The sequence below is a fragment of the Bubalus kerabau genome, chromosome 16 (assembly GCF_029407905.1).
Source record: "Bubalus kerabau isolate K-KA32 ecotype Philippines breed swamp buffalo chromosome 16, PCC_UOA_SB_1v2, whole genome shotgun sequence".
NCBI lineage: Eukaryota > Metazoa > Chordata > Mammalia > Artiodactyla > Bovidae > Bubalus > Bubalus kerabau.
Window position 1 is genome coordinate 8,151,077 of NC_073639.1, and position 20,239 is coordinate 8,171,315.

General features: G+C 44.7%; 1 protein-coding gene across 8 annotated transcripts in view; it reads right to left on the reverse strand.

Moving 5' to 3' along the window:
- Window positions 1–20,239, reverse strand: part of TMEM131L (transmembrane 131 like) — a 173,272-nt gene that overhangs the window by 71,322 nt on the left and 81,711 nt on the right. For 5 of the 8 annotated variants that reach the window (XM_055550033.1, XM_055550034.1, XM_055550032.1 and 2 more), the window contains 4 exons: window positions 13,031–13,099; window positions 8,065–8,188; window positions 6,955–7,071; window positions 5,980–6,090 (listed from right to left, as the gene is read on the reverse strand). In XM_055550033.1, coding sequence (XP_055406008.1) covers window positions 5,980–6,090; window positions 6,955–7,071; window positions 8,065–8,188; window positions 13,031–13,099 — 421 coding nt within the window. Of the gene's footprint in view, window positions 1–5,979; window positions 6,091–6,954; window positions 7,072–8,064; window positions 8,189–13,030; window positions 13,100–14,538; window positions 14,913–17,074; window positions 17,156–20,239 lie in introns of those variants that run through there. The other 3 variants (XM_055550037.1, XM_055550036.1, XM_055550039.1) reach the window with 3 other exon arrangements.

Below are 20,239 nucleotides of genomic sequence, written 5' to 3' on the forward strand. Positions count from 1 at the left end.
TTCAGTTGCTCAGTTGTTGTGTCCAAGTGTTTGCCACTCCATGGACTGCAGCATGCCAGGCCTCTCCGTCTATCACCAACTCCTGGAGCTTGATCAAACTCACGTCCCTCAAGTGGGTGATGCCATCCAACCATCTCATCCTCTGTCATCCCCTTCTCCTCCTGCCTTCAATCTGTCCCAGCATCAGGGTCTTTTTCAATGAGTCAGCTCTTCGCATCAGGTGGCCAAAGTATTGGAGTTTCAGCTTCAGCATCAGTCCTTCCAATGAATATTCAGGACTGATTTCCTTTAGGATGGACTGGTTGTATCTCCTTGCAGTCCAAAGGACTCTCAAAAGAGTCTTCTCCAACACCTTTTTTGAACACCACAGTTCAAAAGCATCAATTCTTTGGCGCTCAGCTTCCTTTATGGTCCAACTCTCACATCCATACATGACTACTGGAAAAACTATAGCTTTGACTAGACAGACCTTTGTTGGCAAAGTAATGTCTCTGCTTCTTAATATGCTGTCTAGGTTGGTCTAGCTTTTCTTCCAAAGAGCAAGCATCTTTTAATTTCATGGTTGCAGTCACCATCTGCAGTGATTTTGGAGTCCAAGAAAATAAAGTCAATCACTGTTTCCACTGTTTCCCCATCTATTTGCCGTGAAGTGATGGGACCAGACCACCTTACCTGCCTCCTGAGAAATCTGTACGCACCTCAAGAGGTAACAGTTAGAACTAGGCATGGAACAACAGAGTAGCTCCAAATTGGGACAGAAGTACGTCAACTGTATACTGTCACCCTGCTTATTTAACTTACATACAGAGGACATCATGCAAAATGCTGGGCTGCATGAAGCACAAGCTGGAATCGAGATTGCTGAGAAAAATATCAATAACCTTAGATATGCAGATGACACCACCTTTATGGCAGAAAGCAAAGAACTAAAGAGCCTCTTGATGAAAGAGGATGGAAAAGCTGGCTTAAAGCTCAACATTCAAATAAGATCATATGGACGTATTTTATTTGACCATTTTCCCTAAATGCACGCTCTTTTAAGAAAGGAGGACGGAATATGAAACAAAACCCTTTTCAGGGTACTTAATTATACTCTGTGAGCTGAGGTTGGGCTCTGTCCTGGGGTTTTACAAATGCTCATTTTACAATCCAGCAAGATAAAGTGGACTCAGTGGAAAGCTCACTGGAAAGCTCAGCTTTCAGGCCTGGAAGCAGACTGAGGAAGATCAGCTTCTGCTTTCAAGGATGCAGTTAATTTTTCCTCCAGTTTGAATCTGTAAAATAAATCCTTTTTTTTTTTTTTTTAATTTCCCTGGTTGTCCAGTGTATAAGAATCGGCCTGGGGACACGAGTTTGTCACGAGTTTGATCCCTGATCCGGGAAGATTCCACATGCCTTGGGGCGACTAAGCCTGCTCACCACAACGGCTGGGCCCAGGTGATGAGACTCCTGAAGCCCATGCACCTAGCGCCCACGTTCCCCAAGCAGAGAGGCCACAAAAATGAGACGCCCGCGTGCCAAACAGACAGCATCCCCTCCTCACTGCGACCAGAGAAAGCCCGAGTGAGGCAGCAAAGACCCAGCACAGACGGAAAGTAATGTTAATTTTAAAAATCAAATGAATCCATGATTTTTAAAGTAGCATGATGTAAACTTGATTTTGCAATAGCTGACCACATCTTTTAGAAGCTTGGCAGATATGACCAAGTACCGCCAGTCCCTCCAAGTGAGGCAGCGAGCGGTAAGCTACGAGGAAAAGCGAGCCGACGTGTTCTGACTGCAGAAACTTCTAGCTGCTGCCTTAGGAAGCAAGTTTAAGTGTGAGCAAAGACCCTATCTAAAAGATCCAGGACATATTCCTTTCTGCCTAAACCTTGCTCTTTAGCTTCTTTCCACCAGATACGCTTTCCCACTCCATGCTGAAGAAGATGCAATCGTGAGCAATCCCTCCCACAAGTCCTAGCCCTCTGAGAGAAATGACTTCCCCAACTAGGCACCCACCCCAGATGATGGGTTCTGGACAACAGGAAGGAAGGAGACAAGAACAGGGGACAGAAACAACATCAAAATAAAGACACTCCTTTCTGAGAACGGACAGTTGGCAACCATCCATTCATTTAAAACAATACAAAGATATTTTATGTCTGTGGTTCAAATGCAAAAATATTGTAATCAGGACTTTTTCTGAGGAATGCCATAATTATTTAAGTCTAAATTTTGTAGGCCTTTTTGTTTCCAGGTGTACGTAGTAAGCCTTAAAAAAAGACTAAAATTCCTTTTTCTGAACCACCATAAAAATGAAAGAAGTTTAGTAACTGATTTTTAAGAGAATTTTTTTTATATTTAGATCTCTGAATACTGGGCTCTAACAGAAGATCAGAACAAAAAAACTGAGCTTTATCTACAAACTCTTGAAATGTATTCTACATTGTCACATCACAAGAGCAGGGTCACTGTGCTGTGTTCACTGCTCTAACATTTCCTGGAACGTTCGAGAGTGGTATCTAACAACTGTCTGCTGACTGATGGAGCAGCCTCAGAAAGTGACTTGACTAAACTCACAGATCCCAGTACAGATGAAAAGGAAGGAGAGACTCTACTGCTGAGATCGGAGTCGAAGCTGACAGATGCAAGGAGGAACCCAGACAACCCAGCGCGGGCAGAACGGTCTGTTCACCAGAGGTACTGGACCACTGGAAATGCACGTGAAGAGAATGAACTCGGAACCCAAGCTCACGGTCCACACTAAAACGAAGTCAAAACGGGCCACAGACCTAACTGGAAGAGATGAACTTTAAACTCTCCGAAGAAAACATAGGAGTAAATCTTCAAAACCCTGAGCCTCCCTAGATATGACACTAAAAGCATAAACAACTAAATAAAAAATAAGTAAACTGGAGTTCATAAAAATTAAAAATAAAAAGACAACCTACAGAATAGAAGAAAATATTTACAAATTGTGTCCCCGATGGAAGTCCAATATCTAGAATATATGAAGAACACTTACAACTCAACAATAAAAACAAAAACCCAATTTAAAACCGGGCAAAGGATTTGAATACACATGTCTCCAAAGAAGATATACACATTACCAAAAAGCACATGAAAAGATGCTCAACATCATTAGTCATTGAGGAAATGCAAATAAAAACCACATGAGATACCACTTCACGCCCACTAGGATGGCTATAAAAAAAAACAAAACAAAAAACAGTAAAAAAAAAAACAAAAAAAACCAAGCCTTGGCAAAGCTGCAGAGAAACTGGAATCCTCGTATATTGTGGTGACATTATAAAACAACGGAACCACTCTGAAAACAGTCTGATGATTCCTCAAAATGTTAGACACGGAATTATCATGTAAGCCAGCAAAGGTTTACGTCTACATATACACCAAGGGAGTAGAAGACATACGTCCACACAAACTTGTCTGTGAATGTTCACCGAAACATTATTCAAAATAGCCGAAATAATGAAAACGAATTAAATGTCCACCAATTGATAATGTTTAAACAAACTGTCTATACAATAATATAGTATTTGGCAATAAAAAGGAAGGAAAGATTGATGCCATGAATGAAAGTTGAAAACATTTTGCTAAATGAAAGAAGCCGGTCACAAAAGACCACACAATTCACTTGCACGAAATGTCCAATACAGACAAATCTATACAGACAGCAAGCACAACAGTGGTTGCCAGGGACTAAGGCAGCGAAAACGTTCTAAAATTGGATTGTGACATCGGGGTGATGGTTGCACAATTCCGTGAGGAATTGGGGGGCACTTTAAGTGGCTGAATTTTGTGGGATGTGAATTATATCTTAATATGAGCTACTAAATATAAACAAAAAGGGAAAAAAGAAACAAAGAAAAGTTTCACACCAGCTAGAGCAGAAACACAAACCAAGAAAGGCCACTGCTGTGCTGGGCCGCAGGGCAGGGAGCAACAGCCACTGCTCCTGATCGTGAGGTGCGGAACCTGCAGCGCCTTCCTGGGCCCCTCTGAGAGCAGGCTCAGGCTGGGCCGGGGACAGGCAGAAAGCCAAGTCAGGGGGCCCCGTCTTCATGGGGCTTCAATTCCACAGAGGGAAGGAGGGACTGGGTATGGAATCATCTCATGGGATATGAGTCCTAACGGGAAAGAACACAGCTGTACTGGAGTCTGACCAAGGTCCAAACAGAATGGGAGGCAGCAAGGTCCCTGGAGCGTTCAGGTGAGAAAGGAGGGGGCACGCCGGGGAGGGATGTCTAGGCACGCGGCAGGACCAGCGGCGGGAGAGGCCGTGAGAGCAGAGGCGGGGGGAGGCCCACGCGGGCGGGGAGGACGGCACCAGGCTTCCCACACACAGCCCCTGCCGCTCGGGAAGGGGACTGGAAAGGCCCAAGCAGGCACTGGGGACCAGGGAAGGGGTGGCTGTGATGCCCAGATGAGGAAGGCCCGGATGTGGGGAAGGGCAGAGGGCGTCAAAGCAAGGACGGGCTCTGCCAGGCACAGCGGATGACAGGCAAGCTCTCACTGAACCAAGGCCTCTCTCCGAGGCCCCTAATACCATGTATCCTTAAATCAACTCCATTAACTGAGGAAATCTGAACACCCGCCTTGCTTTTAATGCTTTTATCACCACTAGCATGGCACCAGGCATTCAGAGCTCTCACTCGCAGTCAGCAGAGAAACCTGGCCCATCTCAGCTCCCCCATCTCCCGCCACCAAAGGACGGCCCCAAGATGAGGCTGAAAGTGCTCACAGGAAAAGCCCTCGCTGTCAGCACATGCAAACTGAACTTTCTCTAGGCCTCCCAAGCCCTTAACAGAATGCAGGTCAGATCAGCGCAGTTTCTGGCCTAAAACTTTTCAGTACAGTCCACTGGTTTGGGGACTTCCAGCAAATCCAAATTTGCAAATTAAATCTTCCTTACAGTTCTGAGGAAGGGCTATTTCATTTTCTAAAAAATGAAAATAGTAGTAATATTTTAAATCCCTAAGAATAACATATTTGGTGGCAAACTGCCCAGACATTACAAGTAAATTTTTTTTGTTTTTTTGTCTCCCCACTGGAACGAGAACTCCATTGAGACAGAAGTGCCAGACCATTACCTGGCCGAGAGCAGAGGCTCGGTGAGGCAGATGGTGAAGGAAAGCCTGGATACAGAGACCTACAGAAGTGCAGGCAGTGGGCTGTATTTACTCACCAGAAGAGAGGGCAGTGTAGTAGCAAGCAGTAGTAGCAGTAAGAGAGTAGTAGTAAGTAGTATATAAGGAGTAACATATATTCATAATATGTTGAGTCAAGAGCTTTTGGAATGTCAACAGTTGTCCACACAAAGAAATATAAATAATCAAAGGGAAAAATGGACAACCCTATAAGCTATTCATGAAATGTACATTAAAAGAATTTTAAGGTACCATTACATATACCTACTAAGACATGGGAAACCTTTCTTTCTGGTGAGCCACACCCAGGCAGGACTGGAGGCAGGTGGGGAGGGAAGATATCTGCAGGAATGTCATTAGTGGGGACCAGGGAGGGTCTGGCTTCCTGAAGAGCGCTCTGGCAAGATTAAAAAGCTGTAGAGAACAGTGCATGGTCTTTTAACTACAGAATCCTTTTTACAAAATACACCCCAACAAAACAGGTAGGCCAAAAGAAAAACAAAGAAAGCTGTAAAATATGTACATCTGCTAATGACCATAATGAAAACCGGGACCCACTGCAGATGACCAACAGGACTGAGTAAACTATGAAATATCAGCACCATGAATTACACAGCCATTACAAAGGAGTATACGGACTCCTCTGACACTTTACACACGTATGTTATTTCCCTATGTACCAGGATTTTTCCCAAAAGCAGAACACGTTAAAAATCCCAATTCTGACTATGTAAAAAGGGCTGTTTGTCCTCTTCATCAGACACCAAAATGTAGAGCTACAAAGTTGGGTGTTTACCAGCATTCAAAATAAAGGTACTACGAAAATCACCTGTGTTTGAGAAAGCTGAACAGTCTGGACCTGTGGAAGCAGAAAGTAAGCATTCGGAAGCTGCTCTGCAGACCCTTTTGCAGAAATTATGCGAGTACCAAATCCAGATACCTGCAGAAAAAGAAAAAAAAAAAAAAAATACTGAGTTTCAAAACACATTTGACACAATACTGAAATACTTTTCCAAAGGAAATTTGTGTTCCTCAACTTGGCCTTCAAGACTATTTATCCAATTATTATACTTATCTTTGTCTACTTAAAAAATTGCAACAAAAGTTGCTGTACTTAAGCTGAGTCTTTCTCACTGTAGCAAATCTTTACAGAAATAGACAGCTTTTCTGATATGGGACAAAAGTTTAATGGAATTTAGTTAGACTTAGCCACAAAAATGCTAGATCTTGGCACTTAAATGAAAGATGTCACAGATACCACTTACACCACTTAAGATAAAGATTTCTGACTGTTATACTGAACAAAAAGACTCCTGTCCCTCGCCCCCCGCCCCCGCCACCTCCCCTACCCGGGCTTTGCTAGAAAAGGGAGCCCCTGAGGACCGGCCTCCAAGCCCACAACCCTTGCCCAACAAGCAGAAACAGTCCTGAGCCCAGCAGAGGAGGCGGCAAAATTTCCAGAGGCACTCACAGCCCCCAGCCCTGGACTGCTTGAGGTGGAGGGCGTGAGCTTTGAAACCCCACTATATTTCACACTAGAAAACTGTGCAGCGCATTTCTCTGTTTTGTTCCATCACCTCTCAAGATCCAAGGTGCGTTCCAGCCCTGCACCCTGCAGGATGGACGGCGGCCCGTGACAGTGGAAGGAGGCAGGCTGCTGAGCTGAACACCAACTAAGCAGCCTTACATTCGAATGACACAAATCAGGGGGCAACATTTCCAAAAGGCTTTTTTTCCTTTAATATCCAAACACCCTCATTAAATCAGCAGCCAAATTATGTGACCAAAAGAAAAAGCTACTTACATGATAAGAGAGGACTCCGTGTGAGGAGGTATTAATAAATAAAGAACTTTCAATGCTTCCTTCTTCAGTGGGTAAGAAAATAATTCTGAAGGAAGTTTTCCCCATTGCTGGAATTACCTGAAAGAAAGGCACTTCATTAGCCACTTGGAATGGCCCTTCTTTGACAAATTATCTTTCACAGATTTTTTTTTTTTTTTAACAATTCCAGATATTGGCATATTCTTGCACCCTTGATTTATACATATCATGGATCCTTGAGAACATCCAAACAGATCAACAAAAATCTAACAGAAAATATCAGAAACACCATGAACTTAGGGCAAGACCACTCTCAACCAGCTGGAGTCACGTGTCCCACATCTTTCCTCTTCCCTCCTCTTCCTCATCCTCATGTTCAAGGGCCAGTATCTACACGGTTCTTTTTCTACTTAAGTAAACAGAACCACCAGTGTACAAAAACGCTGCTGCTTAATAAAAGCCAGGGACGGCAGTCATCTGGACAGAGTGCGATGAACAAGATACCAGGCTCCCCCTTACACCACTTCCTGAGTCCCAGTATTGTTTTTAAGAAGCGGGTATCACATAGACATAGTAAGGAAAATAAACTCTACTAGTAACCTGGATTTTCATTAAAAATTAAAGGTAAATTGAATTACTAAAATTAAAACTACTGGAAGACTAGGGTTTGGAGCTCTGTGTTGATGCAAATGGGCTTCACAAGGAACCACACACCCTCTCTTAGTCCTGTACTAAGAAAACAGTCTAGCAGGCTGGCCGGGTAAAAAGATCACCACTATACACTTGATAGTTACTACATGCTTCAGCATGTGTAGCCATCATGAGACAAGCAATATTAAGTTTCTTTAACTATGCAAAAGTCATACTGAATATACATGCTTTTCCTTCCACATGAGTATCAACAGCCACAAAATTATGAAATCTGAACAACTGAAAAAATAAATGCTAAAGCAAACACACAGAAGGAAAGAGCTTGGGTAGCAGAAAACGGAGAGACAGGCAGCAGAAAGTAAAAAAAACTGCAGGCCAAAGAAAGCAAGAAAAGCTGGCAGCCTGCCACAGTGCAGCTTCCAGGAGCTGGTCCACACTCACCCTGCAGTGAACAGGGGGCACATGGAAGTGTCTCGCGGCCGTGAACACGGAATTCACTACAACCTCACTCTCCCTGCTTGGGTTATAAGCATAGAGAATCTTTGCTGCAGGCTGTCCCAGGAACCTAGGAGGGGGGGGGAGAAGAAAATGCAAGGGATTGTATGGTTATACACAAAATATCTATCCATTCACCCACCCATCAATACACATATACATACATATACACACTCTAACACAGAAAGCTGTTGATCTTCATTACAAAGTTAAAAACAATCCTATTGCTAATAGAATAATCCTATTGCTAATTCTATCCACAAAGAGCCCAAAAAACTTTTTAAATTCTTTCTTTTGTAAGAGCTTTATATGCCAACCCACAGCAGCACCCCACTGATTTTTGTTTTGGAAGAATTCAACCCTCTAGGCCATTAAACAGCCTTCCCAGGTGGCGCTAGTGGTAAAAAACCTGCCTTCCAATGCAGGAGACTTAAGAGACTGGGGTTCGATCCCTGGGTCAGGAAGTTCCCCTGGAGGCGAGCAGAGCAACCCACTCCAGTATGCTTGCTTGGAAAATCCCACAGACAGAGAAGCCTGGCCGGCTACAGTCCAAAGTCGCAGAGAGTCAGACACAACTGAAGCGACTTAGCACGCACAGGCTGTTAAATGCTTGCAAAAACCACCTAGAGGGATCTAGGTACCTGTCTGACATGGGTCTCTAATTTGAATGAAAATGCATTTAGAAAAGAAACTGTACTCATAGAAAAATCCAATCTTCTTAGGGTTCATTTACTGAGTAATAAATTTAAATAGACTTTTGCAGGGAATGGATTTTAACTAGCAAAGAGACTTTATTAAGTCTTATAAAAGGAAACTTAATCATTAAACACCATTCTTCTGAGAAAAATGAAAACTCTGCAGCACTTTCTAGCTTTGGCTCTTATCCATTTAAATCATGAGTCTTTCAAAAAACTCTAATGAAAGCTTTGGCTCCTCCATCCAAAATATGCACACAAAAGTTTTATATATACTTTCAAAACTTTCCATTACCCTCACAGTAAGAGTTTCTGTTCTTCAGCAAATACCCTAATCAGGAGACCCTGATGCCAAATCTTTTCAGCAAGGATCTCTGTCTACAAGGCAGACTCTCACAAAGAACTGCAAGAGGAAAGGGACTGGTTTCTGGCCCACCTACCTGGAGCTACCTCCAACGTTTCCTGGAATAATTTACTCTGATCCCTACCACCCAATACCAAATTCACTCTAGTTAAGTGTTGTGATAAACAGATAGCCAGAAAAAACTTCACTGAAGTCATCTCTCTAGTTTTAACACCCTCAGTGGCAGAGACCCAAATAGACAGTTCTCATCAGTATGGCCCAGAAATAAAACTATATTTCTAAATTCAGCAAAAAATCATCTCCACTATATTTGTGTTTCTCTGATTTCGTTCCAATTTCTCTGACATTAAAAATGTATGCTTTAGGAAAAATTAAATGCATACTCTTTCTCTTACAAACAATGGGGTTTTCAAAATACTGTATTTGCCATCAATTCCTTGAAGTTTTTCTTTCAACTTTTCCTCCTACTTTTCATCACAAGTCTTAACTGAAGGCTTAATATGTCCAATATGTATTTTAAAAGTCCTTAACAACCAGTAACAAATAAAATACATATCAGTGTGATTAAAACTTTGATTTTTTTAGAGTGTTCTTAAATAATACAACTAAAAATTTTCTATACTATCATATATAGCAGGTCACCTCAGAAAGCCCTAGCTCAGGAGTACTGGGCTCATAGCTGCCTTTTTCCTCAAATAAATTAAGTAAAAACTTCCATGATTTTAGGTTTTTCAGTCAATAATATGAATCAATCAGCAAAGTTACTAATACTTATCTCATTCACATTGTTGCAATACAAGATTTTTAGTTTCAAAAGACACAAATGTCTCCCAGAGCAACACAAAACTGCCACGTTGCAGAGTCCAGTAGCTATGTCCCCCAGAAGCCTCACCAGACCTAAAAGAAAATGCTGGCCAAATCCTAGTTACCACTGTGCTATTTTTATCCTATTTTTTTTTAAACTCTATTTTTAAAAGTGTCATGAGGATAAGAATTTCCTTCACAAGTGACAACTGGAAGATACTCTATTAATTTAATACTACAAAAGAATGATTAAAATTTCTTATGAATGATTAGCACTTTTAATTTCAGGACCAGAAGAATATTAACCCTTAAAATAAACCCTAAGAAGCAGGCAGAGGGTAACAGAATAACATGATCCTGATTCTGTATCCTAGAGAGAAGAGAAACTAGAGCTGTGAGAAGGGATGAGGTTTGCTCAAGGTCAATGTCAAAATAAACAATAGCAAAACTTGACCTAGGGCAGAGAAGAAATGAGGAGAACGTGCTGGTTAAAGTGTGTCTAATGCCTATAATTGGAGAAGGCAATGGCACCCCACTCCAGTACTCTTGCCTGGAAAATCCCATGGACGGAGGAGCCCGGTAGGCTGCGGTCCATGGGGTCGCTAAGAGTCAGACACGACTGAGCGAATTCACTTTCACTTTCACTTTTCACTTTCATGCATTGGAGGAGGAAATGGCAACCCACTCCAGTGTTCTTGCCTGGACAGTCCCATGGACAGAGGAGCCTGGTGGGCTGCCGTCTATGGGGTTGCACAGAGTCAGACACGACTGAAGCAACTTAGCAGCAGCAGCAGCAATGCCTATAAACTGGGCCATTTGTTAGAAGTAAGATAAAACCTGACTAATTTTGGGGGCTGTATTTTGTTATCACTGAATGACTGTTTTAAACTTTAGCAAAAAATAATGTTCCCATAACCATATCCTAGATCTCAGTTATGAGAAAAATAGCAGAGAGCATACTGGCTTAGAAATCAAGGTTTACTGCCACTTCTAGGGAAATAACCAACAACCTTGGGGAAAAACGCATTATTTCCCAGCCCAAATATATGAGCATCTATAGTACATGCTCAAATATAGAGATATTTGGAAATAATTCTCTCTCTTTCAGATAACACCTATCTCCACTATCCTCAGTTCAGTTCAGTTCAGTTCAGTCGTGTCCGACTCTTTGCGACCCCATGAATCGCAGCACACCAGGCCTCCCTGTCCATCACCAACTCCCGGAGTTCACTCAGACTCACGTCCATCGAGTCAGTGATGCCATCCAGCCATCTCATCCTCTGTCGTCCCTTTCTCCTCCTGCCCCCAATCCCTCCCAGCATCAGAGTCTTTTCCAATGAGTCAACTCTTCGCATGAGGTGGCCAAAGGACTGGAGTTTCAGCTTCAGCATCATTCCCTCCAAAGAAATCCCAGGGCTGATCTCCTTCAGAATGGACTGGTTGGATCTCCTTGCAGTCCAAGGGACTCTCAAGAGTCTTCTCCAACACCACAGTTCAAAAGCATCAATTCTTCTCCACTACCTACCAGGATTGACATAAGACCCAACTCACAAGAGATAAGATTGCCTTTTAGAACTGTAAACTACTACATAAACAAAACTGAATCATCCAAAGGTGATTCAAGTCTAAAACTTATTAACCTTTTCACACCAAAAACTTTAAACATTTCTTTTCAACATGACTTACAGCTATCAGAACCAGAAACTGATGTGCAGCGCTAAGTAACACATGCAGACAATGCATACACCCATCCATGGGCACCGACTGCAGGATTTTTATATTGACAGAGTAAATATACTACAGACAGCCAGTGTCCCATGCACTGGAATTGCTATCACAGTCTAACTGTATTTACTGCTATCCCTCTTATGATATCTACCAATGTATAATACGCAAGTAGGTCCTGCATTAAGAGTTCTCTTAACCTTACTTTTGACAGAAGTACAATAATCTCTTGGAAATTGAAACTGATGAGGTTTTATTATAAAAACCTCATTCTTTACTTAAGAGTAAAAATATAAAAATTCAAAAACAAAAAAGCAGATGCCTAGAATCTTGTAAATACAGCAAGTTCCCTTTGCACTTTTATCGTGTCTTCCTTTTATACACTCTCCTTAAAAAGTTCAACAATGTACTTCTAAATTTAAAATTCAGTAGTCTTCACTGCAGCTCTGATCTTCTGACGATCAGAAGGAAACCGGACGAAAGAAGGAGGACAGGCCAGGCGAGCGCCACTAACTCACCCCAGATGCTCTCCAGCACCACGGTTATTTCACTCACATAACTTTTTTTGCAACTCAAAAAAGTTCTTCATAAAACTGATGTTGCAGGATGCTAAAACAAGCAGAGTTTTTAATCCTGAAACACTCTTTTACTTCCACCTTGAAACTCTATTAACATGAAACTGAATCTATTCAGTACAGCAAAATTCTACATCCAGTGAGTCGAACACTTCACATCTTAAACTTCACTACAACCAGCACGAGTCCTGAAGTTCCCTCCTGAGAACAACTTCATCCTCCTCTTCCTTAATTTCTGAGTTTCCAAATCAGTCCCTCACCTGACACTCAGATCACCCCCTTCATCTCATGGCTCTCAACAAGAGGTACTGTAAGGAATTACAGCTTCCACTCTGCTTTCCCCACCTGTTCCCAAAACCCCAATCACAATAACTAATGCATGTAGTTTTGAATCCCAAAGCACAAGGAGTAGTAAAAACAAGTGAATAAGTGAACCTAATTTTAAAAATTCAGAAACCATTGATATGTAGAGTTTTTTATTAAAAAACAGCCTGCTTTGTTTCAGAAAAACAAAGATATAATACCACAGACTTAAATTATAACACATATTTATTAAAAACTAAAGAAAGGACTAAAACAACGCTCATACTCTCCTTTTCACAGAAAAGTCCCTTTCAACAAGTTCTAGGAACGGTATCTCTTGATATTATCTATTTAAAATATATTTAGTATCATACATATATAAAAAATATCCTAAGCAAACAGTGTAAGTAATAAATTGCTAAAAATTATAAGGAGAAAATACTTACTGAACCCCAAAATCTAGAACTGATGGCTGAAAATGTAGGCCTTTTCCACTAAATAGCTTGTCTGAGAAGCTAAAAAGAAAAGAAAACACAGATTAACTTTGGTTTGTTGTATGCTTTTGTTGAATGCCAAGTTAAGAGGCTATATACTTAGGCTGATAGCTCTCATGAGATATAATTTTACTCCCTAAAACATGAGTTTGAGCTAGATCTTAAATGGTAAAATGTTAATAGTTAAATTATTTGAAGTCTAATATAATTCTACAGCTGGAAAAATTTAAGTCGCCAACGTGTGTCTGACTCTCTTGCTACTCCATAGACTATAGCCCACTAGGCTCCTCTGTCCATGGAATTTTCCAGCAAGAATACTGAAGTGGGTTGCCATTTCCTTCTCCAGGGGATCTTCCCAATCAACCAGTCTCCTGCTGCATTGGCAGGCGGATGCTACTGATACTACTGAGGCACCAGGGAAGCCCAAGATACTCTTAGATTATGGTTAATACACAGCTTTTATAAGCATTCAGATAAAAAATGGAGATAGATTTAATTCTGAATGGGCTTCATGTCTGGATGAACTCAAGACACATATCTATTTTCACAAGCCCCAAATCAACAAAAAAACACAGGGATGGGAGTTGAGGGTAGGGGGATGGAGAGGGAAGGAGCTCTGCCCTCTACTTTCATTATACAAGTTATAACAGGAAAAGGACTGGGAGAAAGGGTTGCCCCTTCAGACTGAAACCATCACCAAGTCTGTATCTTTAAGATTAACAAATCAAATAAAATATCACACAACAGGTGATATTTTGAGCAGTTGTCAATCATTATTATGATTTCATTTTCCTTCAGAATCAAAAACCAGAAATTAATATACCCCAAAAGACACACTAAAAATAAGCCATAACGATATATATGAATAAATACATAAAATATAAAAACTACATATGAATATATAGCATATATAATATAAAATATATGTGTATCAAGAAACTATTAACTGTCATGTAACTTTTTAAGTAATTTTTTAATCCATTTTAAATCTAGCAGTGTGTACATGTTAATCCCAAACTCCCAATCTATCCCTGCCCACAACCTTCCCCTCTGGTATCCATAACTGTGCTCTGTGAGTCTGCTTCTGTTTCATAAATATTATAAGTCCGTTTGTATCATTTTTTTAAGATACCCCATATATCATATATTTGTGTTTCTCTAACTTACTTCAGAGTCATACAAGATCTTAAAATCCATGTATTCCAAAAATACTCAGAGAAGCCCCTAAATGTAGCATACATAGCTGTTTTCAAAGAGACAAGTTTTCCCAAATAACAATCTTTCCATTTTCTCCTCCCACAAGTAGCCCTGCGCCGAGCACGATCCAGAGGCTGGAGGAGTGGACATTTGAGCTCCACACCTGCCGGCCCACGGAACTGCCGTGACCCGCAGCAGCCCGGCTCCCGACTGTCCCGAAGGCGCAACAGCGCAGAGCCCGGAGACCCCGTCCAAACCCTCACCTCACATGAAGAATCCCGACTGCAGCCTCTCCTCCCTCCGCTTTTCTGACTGCAAGTAAGCTTCCCTTCCTCCATCCTCTCTCCTTAGAATCCCATCTCTGTTCTCTTACGTGTATCTCCTTTATTCTACATCCAGCATCATCTTTATTAATAATAAAGATGACACTTCAGTCTCCCATCTGCCAACTTCTTTCCTTGTGTCCATGTCGGGCAGGTAAGAGGTATGCTATTTACTGGGCGTTCTCAAACCCTAAAAGGCCAGGACTAACTCCACGATGTGCTTGCAAAAACAGGCCACAAACACACCCAGCTGCCTCCAGAAATGTTTTGAAAAGCCACAGGAGGCCAATGGCCACAAAGAGCTGCCAACGTCAGAGGCACCAGTCACCCCTACCGACCGAGCGGCCAGGGCTCAGCGTTCCAGAAAGAAAGGAGAACAGGCCACTTCACACGCCAAAAATTACCTTAGAAAAGTCAGGCTAATGTATTAGTAAAAAGTAAAAGAGTCAATGACAGTCTACATCATGCCTTGTACACTGAAGGCGAATTTATCGTCAAGATTTCACACACAACTTCTGAATGAAGACGAGCTTTGGAGGATTTAAGTAATTCACCCAAGATCACATAGCTACTAAGAGGAAGAGCCAAAACTCCAATGCAGATCTGTCTGGGTCAGAAACATGAACCCTGTACAGAGTTCAAGTCTATCCAAGTTCTTGTGACCTACCCAAGGAGCCACGGTAGTCTCGCCTGCCAGGAGAGGCAGAGGCTCTGGAGCCGTCACTGTTTAGTACTGAACGAACTGGTCACTTAGTACCTGCAATACGCAAACGACGACAGGATCTGCTTACAGCTTTCAGGAGGTTAAAATGAAAGGATGATGTCTTTGCGTCATGCCTGGCACAGAACGCAATACCTATGAGATCGTGTTACCAAGAGGATGACTCTCGTCTAACAGAAAAAGCAATGGCGACAGATGCAGAGGCCAGCTGAGCTTGGGGCAGAGCTGACCCTGGGATTTAGAAGTCCCAAATGGAGCAGCAGTGATTACCTGTGAATAGAACAAGCGAAACAGAAACCTGGGCTGTCTTACATCACAACAGAGTTCACTAAAGCGCACAATCAGGAAGTTCTTCATACCCAGTGAAAGTAAGACATTTAAGGGCCAACCTAAAGCAAAAGGGTGGAAATAGCCATACTTTCTCTAGCTTCAAAGAAGTAAGAGATCTTAGAATGGAGAAATAAAACCATGTCAGTATTTCTTCTAAAAGTCACAGAACAGATACATCTTTCTCCTTTGGTCAGTTTTAGCTCAACTGACTTTTACAATCTGGAAACTGGATTAAGTTACACAAGCCGAGTGTGTAGCAGGAGAGCCAACTTTGCACCTACAGCAGGGACAGGCATGGGGCCAAAACAGGACAGTGACAGCAACCCGAGGCAAGGCTTGGGGTGTAGGGACCCCTTTGTCCACCCCCACTTTTTCTGCAGATGTCCACCTGCAAACAGCCATGCCTTCCTCAGCTGCAGGACATGTGGACAACGAATTCCACACATGCTTTTTTGAAAGAGTATCTTTGCCTAAGAGTATCTGACTTTATCATCTCTTTTTTTTTTTTTTTTAAACTTTGGCCATCATTTATCTCTGTATATAAAATAAACACAGTTCCAAAAAGTGGCTATGAGAAGAAAAAATTTCCCTGGAAATGAGAAGTGAAATAAGAAGGTCCCAGCCAAGAACTCCTATGTGAAACAAGCCTTGGTCTCCTCTTCAAGGGGGGATGGGATGGATGTGCCAAGATCCTTAGAAAAGGGCTCAGATGTAAATTACATCGAGGAAAATTATATCCATCTGCCAATATCAGGCACACCCTTTAAAAAATTCAGCCCAGTAACAAGTATAAAAATGAATTAACTCTAAGCAACTGTTCTGGCCATTCACAGGTGTTATCTAACCAAGGCGCCCATCTTGGGAATAAGCGTCAGGGCTCAGGGGCTGGTTCCAGTCTAGCAGACCCCTGAGTTCAGAGCACAGGGCTGCAAGGGGTGGGGGGCGCAGCCAGCTCAGGGAAGCTTCCCCTCCAGATCATGATGCAGAAGGCCAGGCTCACTTGCCAACAGGCAAAACTCACAGATCAAGCAGTGCAAAGAGAGGGAAGGAGAAACTTCCTGCAAGAGTCACAAAGAGCTTCCGGGCTGGGGCTCCACAGACAGCTACCCTGGTGGTGCCCCCAGCCAGGCCAACAACTTCAAGAAGCACAGATCACTCTGAAGAACGCCATCTGAGCATCTAGTGGCGCCAAGCAAGCGGCAGAGTGCAGAGACAGGAGGGTGTGTGAGCAGGGAGGAAGGGGCGGGCGGATGGGGGCAGCCCTGAGACAGCTCCTGGACCCCGAGCGTGGGCGCAGCACGTGAGGTCTGCAGGGCCTGCGCCGGACCTTCTCCTCCAGGTCTCACTGGTCTCTGGGAAAACTGCAGCAGTCCACAAGCCTGTGGGGGCTGCCATCCTCCCCAACCAGGGAGGAAGGAACCTCACCTTCCAGCAGGGATCTTAGAAACAGCAGTGACTACCGAAGGGAGGGTGGGACTGCCTGGTGGTCCACATTCCTAAATGGACCGGTTTTCATCTGCCTCTCGAAGTCCCGCCTACAGCCAGCTGCCTTCTATAGCCAAACTGTTTCAATGGAGGGGCGGAGAGAAAGAGCACATTTTTTTTTCAAGGTCAACCACGACAATGGCTTTGGTGTGCTGCGATTCATGGGGTCGCAAAGAGTCGGACACGACCGAGCGACTGAACTGAACTGAACTGACAACAACGGCTTTAGGCACTGGAGAAGGATGAAAAGGTTGCAGCGGTCCAGATGCTGAGGTGTTGAGGAAAAAGAGGTTATGCTAATGAGCTCCTTAATGAGCCACTTACTGGGCTGTTTTCTTCTTAAGAAGCTGAGCACCTATTCAGATCCCAGAGCTGGGAAACCTCTCGGAAGGTAGGGATTCCTGCACTATTAATCCCCCTGGGCCCTGAGCAGGAAATAGGGATTTCTGAGAGTCAGCTGCCATTCCCAGGGGTCCTAGAGGAATTCAGTTCTGGCCCTCTATGCAGTGGCCTGGCACCCACCCTGTAGGGATATAGGAAGCCCCAGCCTTCTGCAGCCCCCAGTCAGATGGGCAGCCTCAGGGCAAGACCTGCAGCTCCCACCAGCAGCACTGCCCGCCGTGAGGACTCCTGGGACCCACCCGTACCTGTCTGAGGGCCTTCCGTGGAAACACAAATGCCCAGGCAGCATGACTGATGAAATGAGTTCTGTAACTACATGAGTTATAACATTATAATCATGGTGCTACCAGTCACTTTCTGCTTTAAATTAAAAAAATACTTCTCCCCAGAAGTTTACTGAAAGGAAAAAATATGAAATACACAGGCATGTCTACTTAAGTTAGAAATGTCATTCTTCCTGGTAAATTAACTTGCAAGCAACCACTTAAAAATAGAGGCAGAAATCCACATTCTTCCCCATTAAGTTCCCACGGAGAAAAAGTCATTTGGTAGGACACAATTTTCCTAGCTTCTTCTTTTTTAAAATATTATTTATTTGGCCACGCCAGGTCTGAGTTGCGGTATGTGGGATCTAGTTCCCTGACCAGGGATCGAACCGGGCCCCTGCAGCGGGAGCACAAAGTCTTAGCCATTGCACCACCAACGAAGTCCCCTAGTTTCTTCCACTAAAAGAAGGCCTGGGCTTCAAGGTCAAAGCCAAGGGAAGTTCTTGGAGCAGCACCAATAGTGGTGTATCGGAGGCACCCTCAGTGACAAGGCTTCCCTGGTGACTCAGACAGTTAAGAATCTGCCTGCCATGAGGGGGACCTAGATTCAATCCCCGGGTCAGGAAGATCCCCTGGAGAAAGGAATGGCAACCCACTCAAGGATTCTCCTCTGGAGAATTCCAAGGACAGAGCAGACTGGTGGGCTACATACAGTCCACGGGGTTGCAAAGAGTCGAACATGACTGGGCAACTAACACTTTCCCTGACAAGAGATCTGGGGTTTTAAGCCACCTGGCTGGTTGGTGGTCAAGCCCTCCAAGGCCAGGACCAAAGTCCTCCACGTCATTCTGTACCGTGAGTTGCTGATGACCTTTTCCAGCCACAGAGGAGGTGCTCCTCTCTCAAGGACGACCCCCCACCTCCCAGCCCTATCCTGCCCTGCCCGCCCCAGGGCTTTCACCATCTCCTTACCCACACCTCCTCCTCCACTTACACATGAAACTCATGCCCCCTCACCTGAGCAGACACCCTGATGCTGTACACCTGCTCCAGTCCCCCTTCTGCCCTTTGCAGTCAAACTGCCAGTGAACGTACCACTGGCAGCACGCACATTTATTGAACACTTAGAGCATACAGGATGCTGTGCCAAGCACCTGATTATCCCATGGATACTGGAGCACCGGTGGACATTTTCATGCATACGGACACAGATGTGCTGAGTGTTTAAACAACCTGCCAAGGCCCACTCGGTGGCTGAAGGGGCCTGTGAGCATGTGCCCAGAGCCCGCCCCCATCTGCCCCCCACCCCACTTCTCTCCCACAGCCCAGCCCTCCCTAACTGAGGCTGCTCATGCCGAGGTCGCCAAGAGTAACGACCTGGGACCTGAGTGCTGAGCTGGCTTACCCCCTCCGCCAGCTCCTCCTTCCTGAACTGCCCTTCCGTGGTTCCCAGAAATCTCACCCAGCCTTCCTCCCACCCCTGTGGCTGCTCCCGCTCAGCTCCCCTCCAGGCCCTCTTCCCCTGCTCACCTCTCCCAGGCCACCCTTTCCTCGGCCCTCACCCCCAGGGTCACCCATCACCAACAGTGTGATGCTTCCCACAGAGTCATCTGGGTTCTTCTGACTGTTCAGCATCATCAAGCTTCCTTACCCCATTCCCAGATTTCACCCCTTCTGGGCTGTTGGCGAAAGGGCCAGTCATGGGTGACCCTGGCACAACAGTGGGATACACAGTCACAAGTCTGCGTGTAACTTTACAGCTGGTCCTGGGGATCTGCTCCATATTCTTGGTTCTGCACCAGAGTCAACCAAGCGTGGCTCATCGAGTCCACATTTACAGAAAGCAAGCACGTTTAAGTGGACTTGCGCAGCTCAAACTCGAGTTGTTCAAGGGCCAGGCGTCCTAGTTTCAGTGGCCCTGCTTGCAGCCAGTGGGCCAGCATACAACCCAGACTTGGGCAGATTCACCTGCGGGGCAGCGGGCGGTGGGAGGCAGGCGGTCCTGGGGGAATGAGCACCACGGCCACGGGGCAGGCCGGGGGTCCTGGGAGAAGGAGCACCACGGCCACGCGGTGGGCCTAGGGTCCCAGGGGAACGAGCACCACGGCTACGGGGCAGGCCGGGGGTCCCGGGGGAACAAGCACCATGGCCAGCGGTGGGCCAGGGGTCCTGGGGGAACAAGCACCACAGCTACGGGGCAGGCCGGCGGTCCCAGGGGAACAAGCACCACGGCCACGGGGCGGGCCGGGGGTCCTGGAGGAACGAGCACCACGGCCAGCGGTGGCCCAGGGGTCCCGGGGGAACAAGCACCACGGCCACGGGGCAGACCAGGGGTCCCGGGGGAGCGAGCACCATGGCCAGCGGTGGGCTGGGGTCCCGGAGGAACGAGCACCATGGCCAGCGGTGGTCCGGGGGTCCCGGGGGAACAAGCACCACG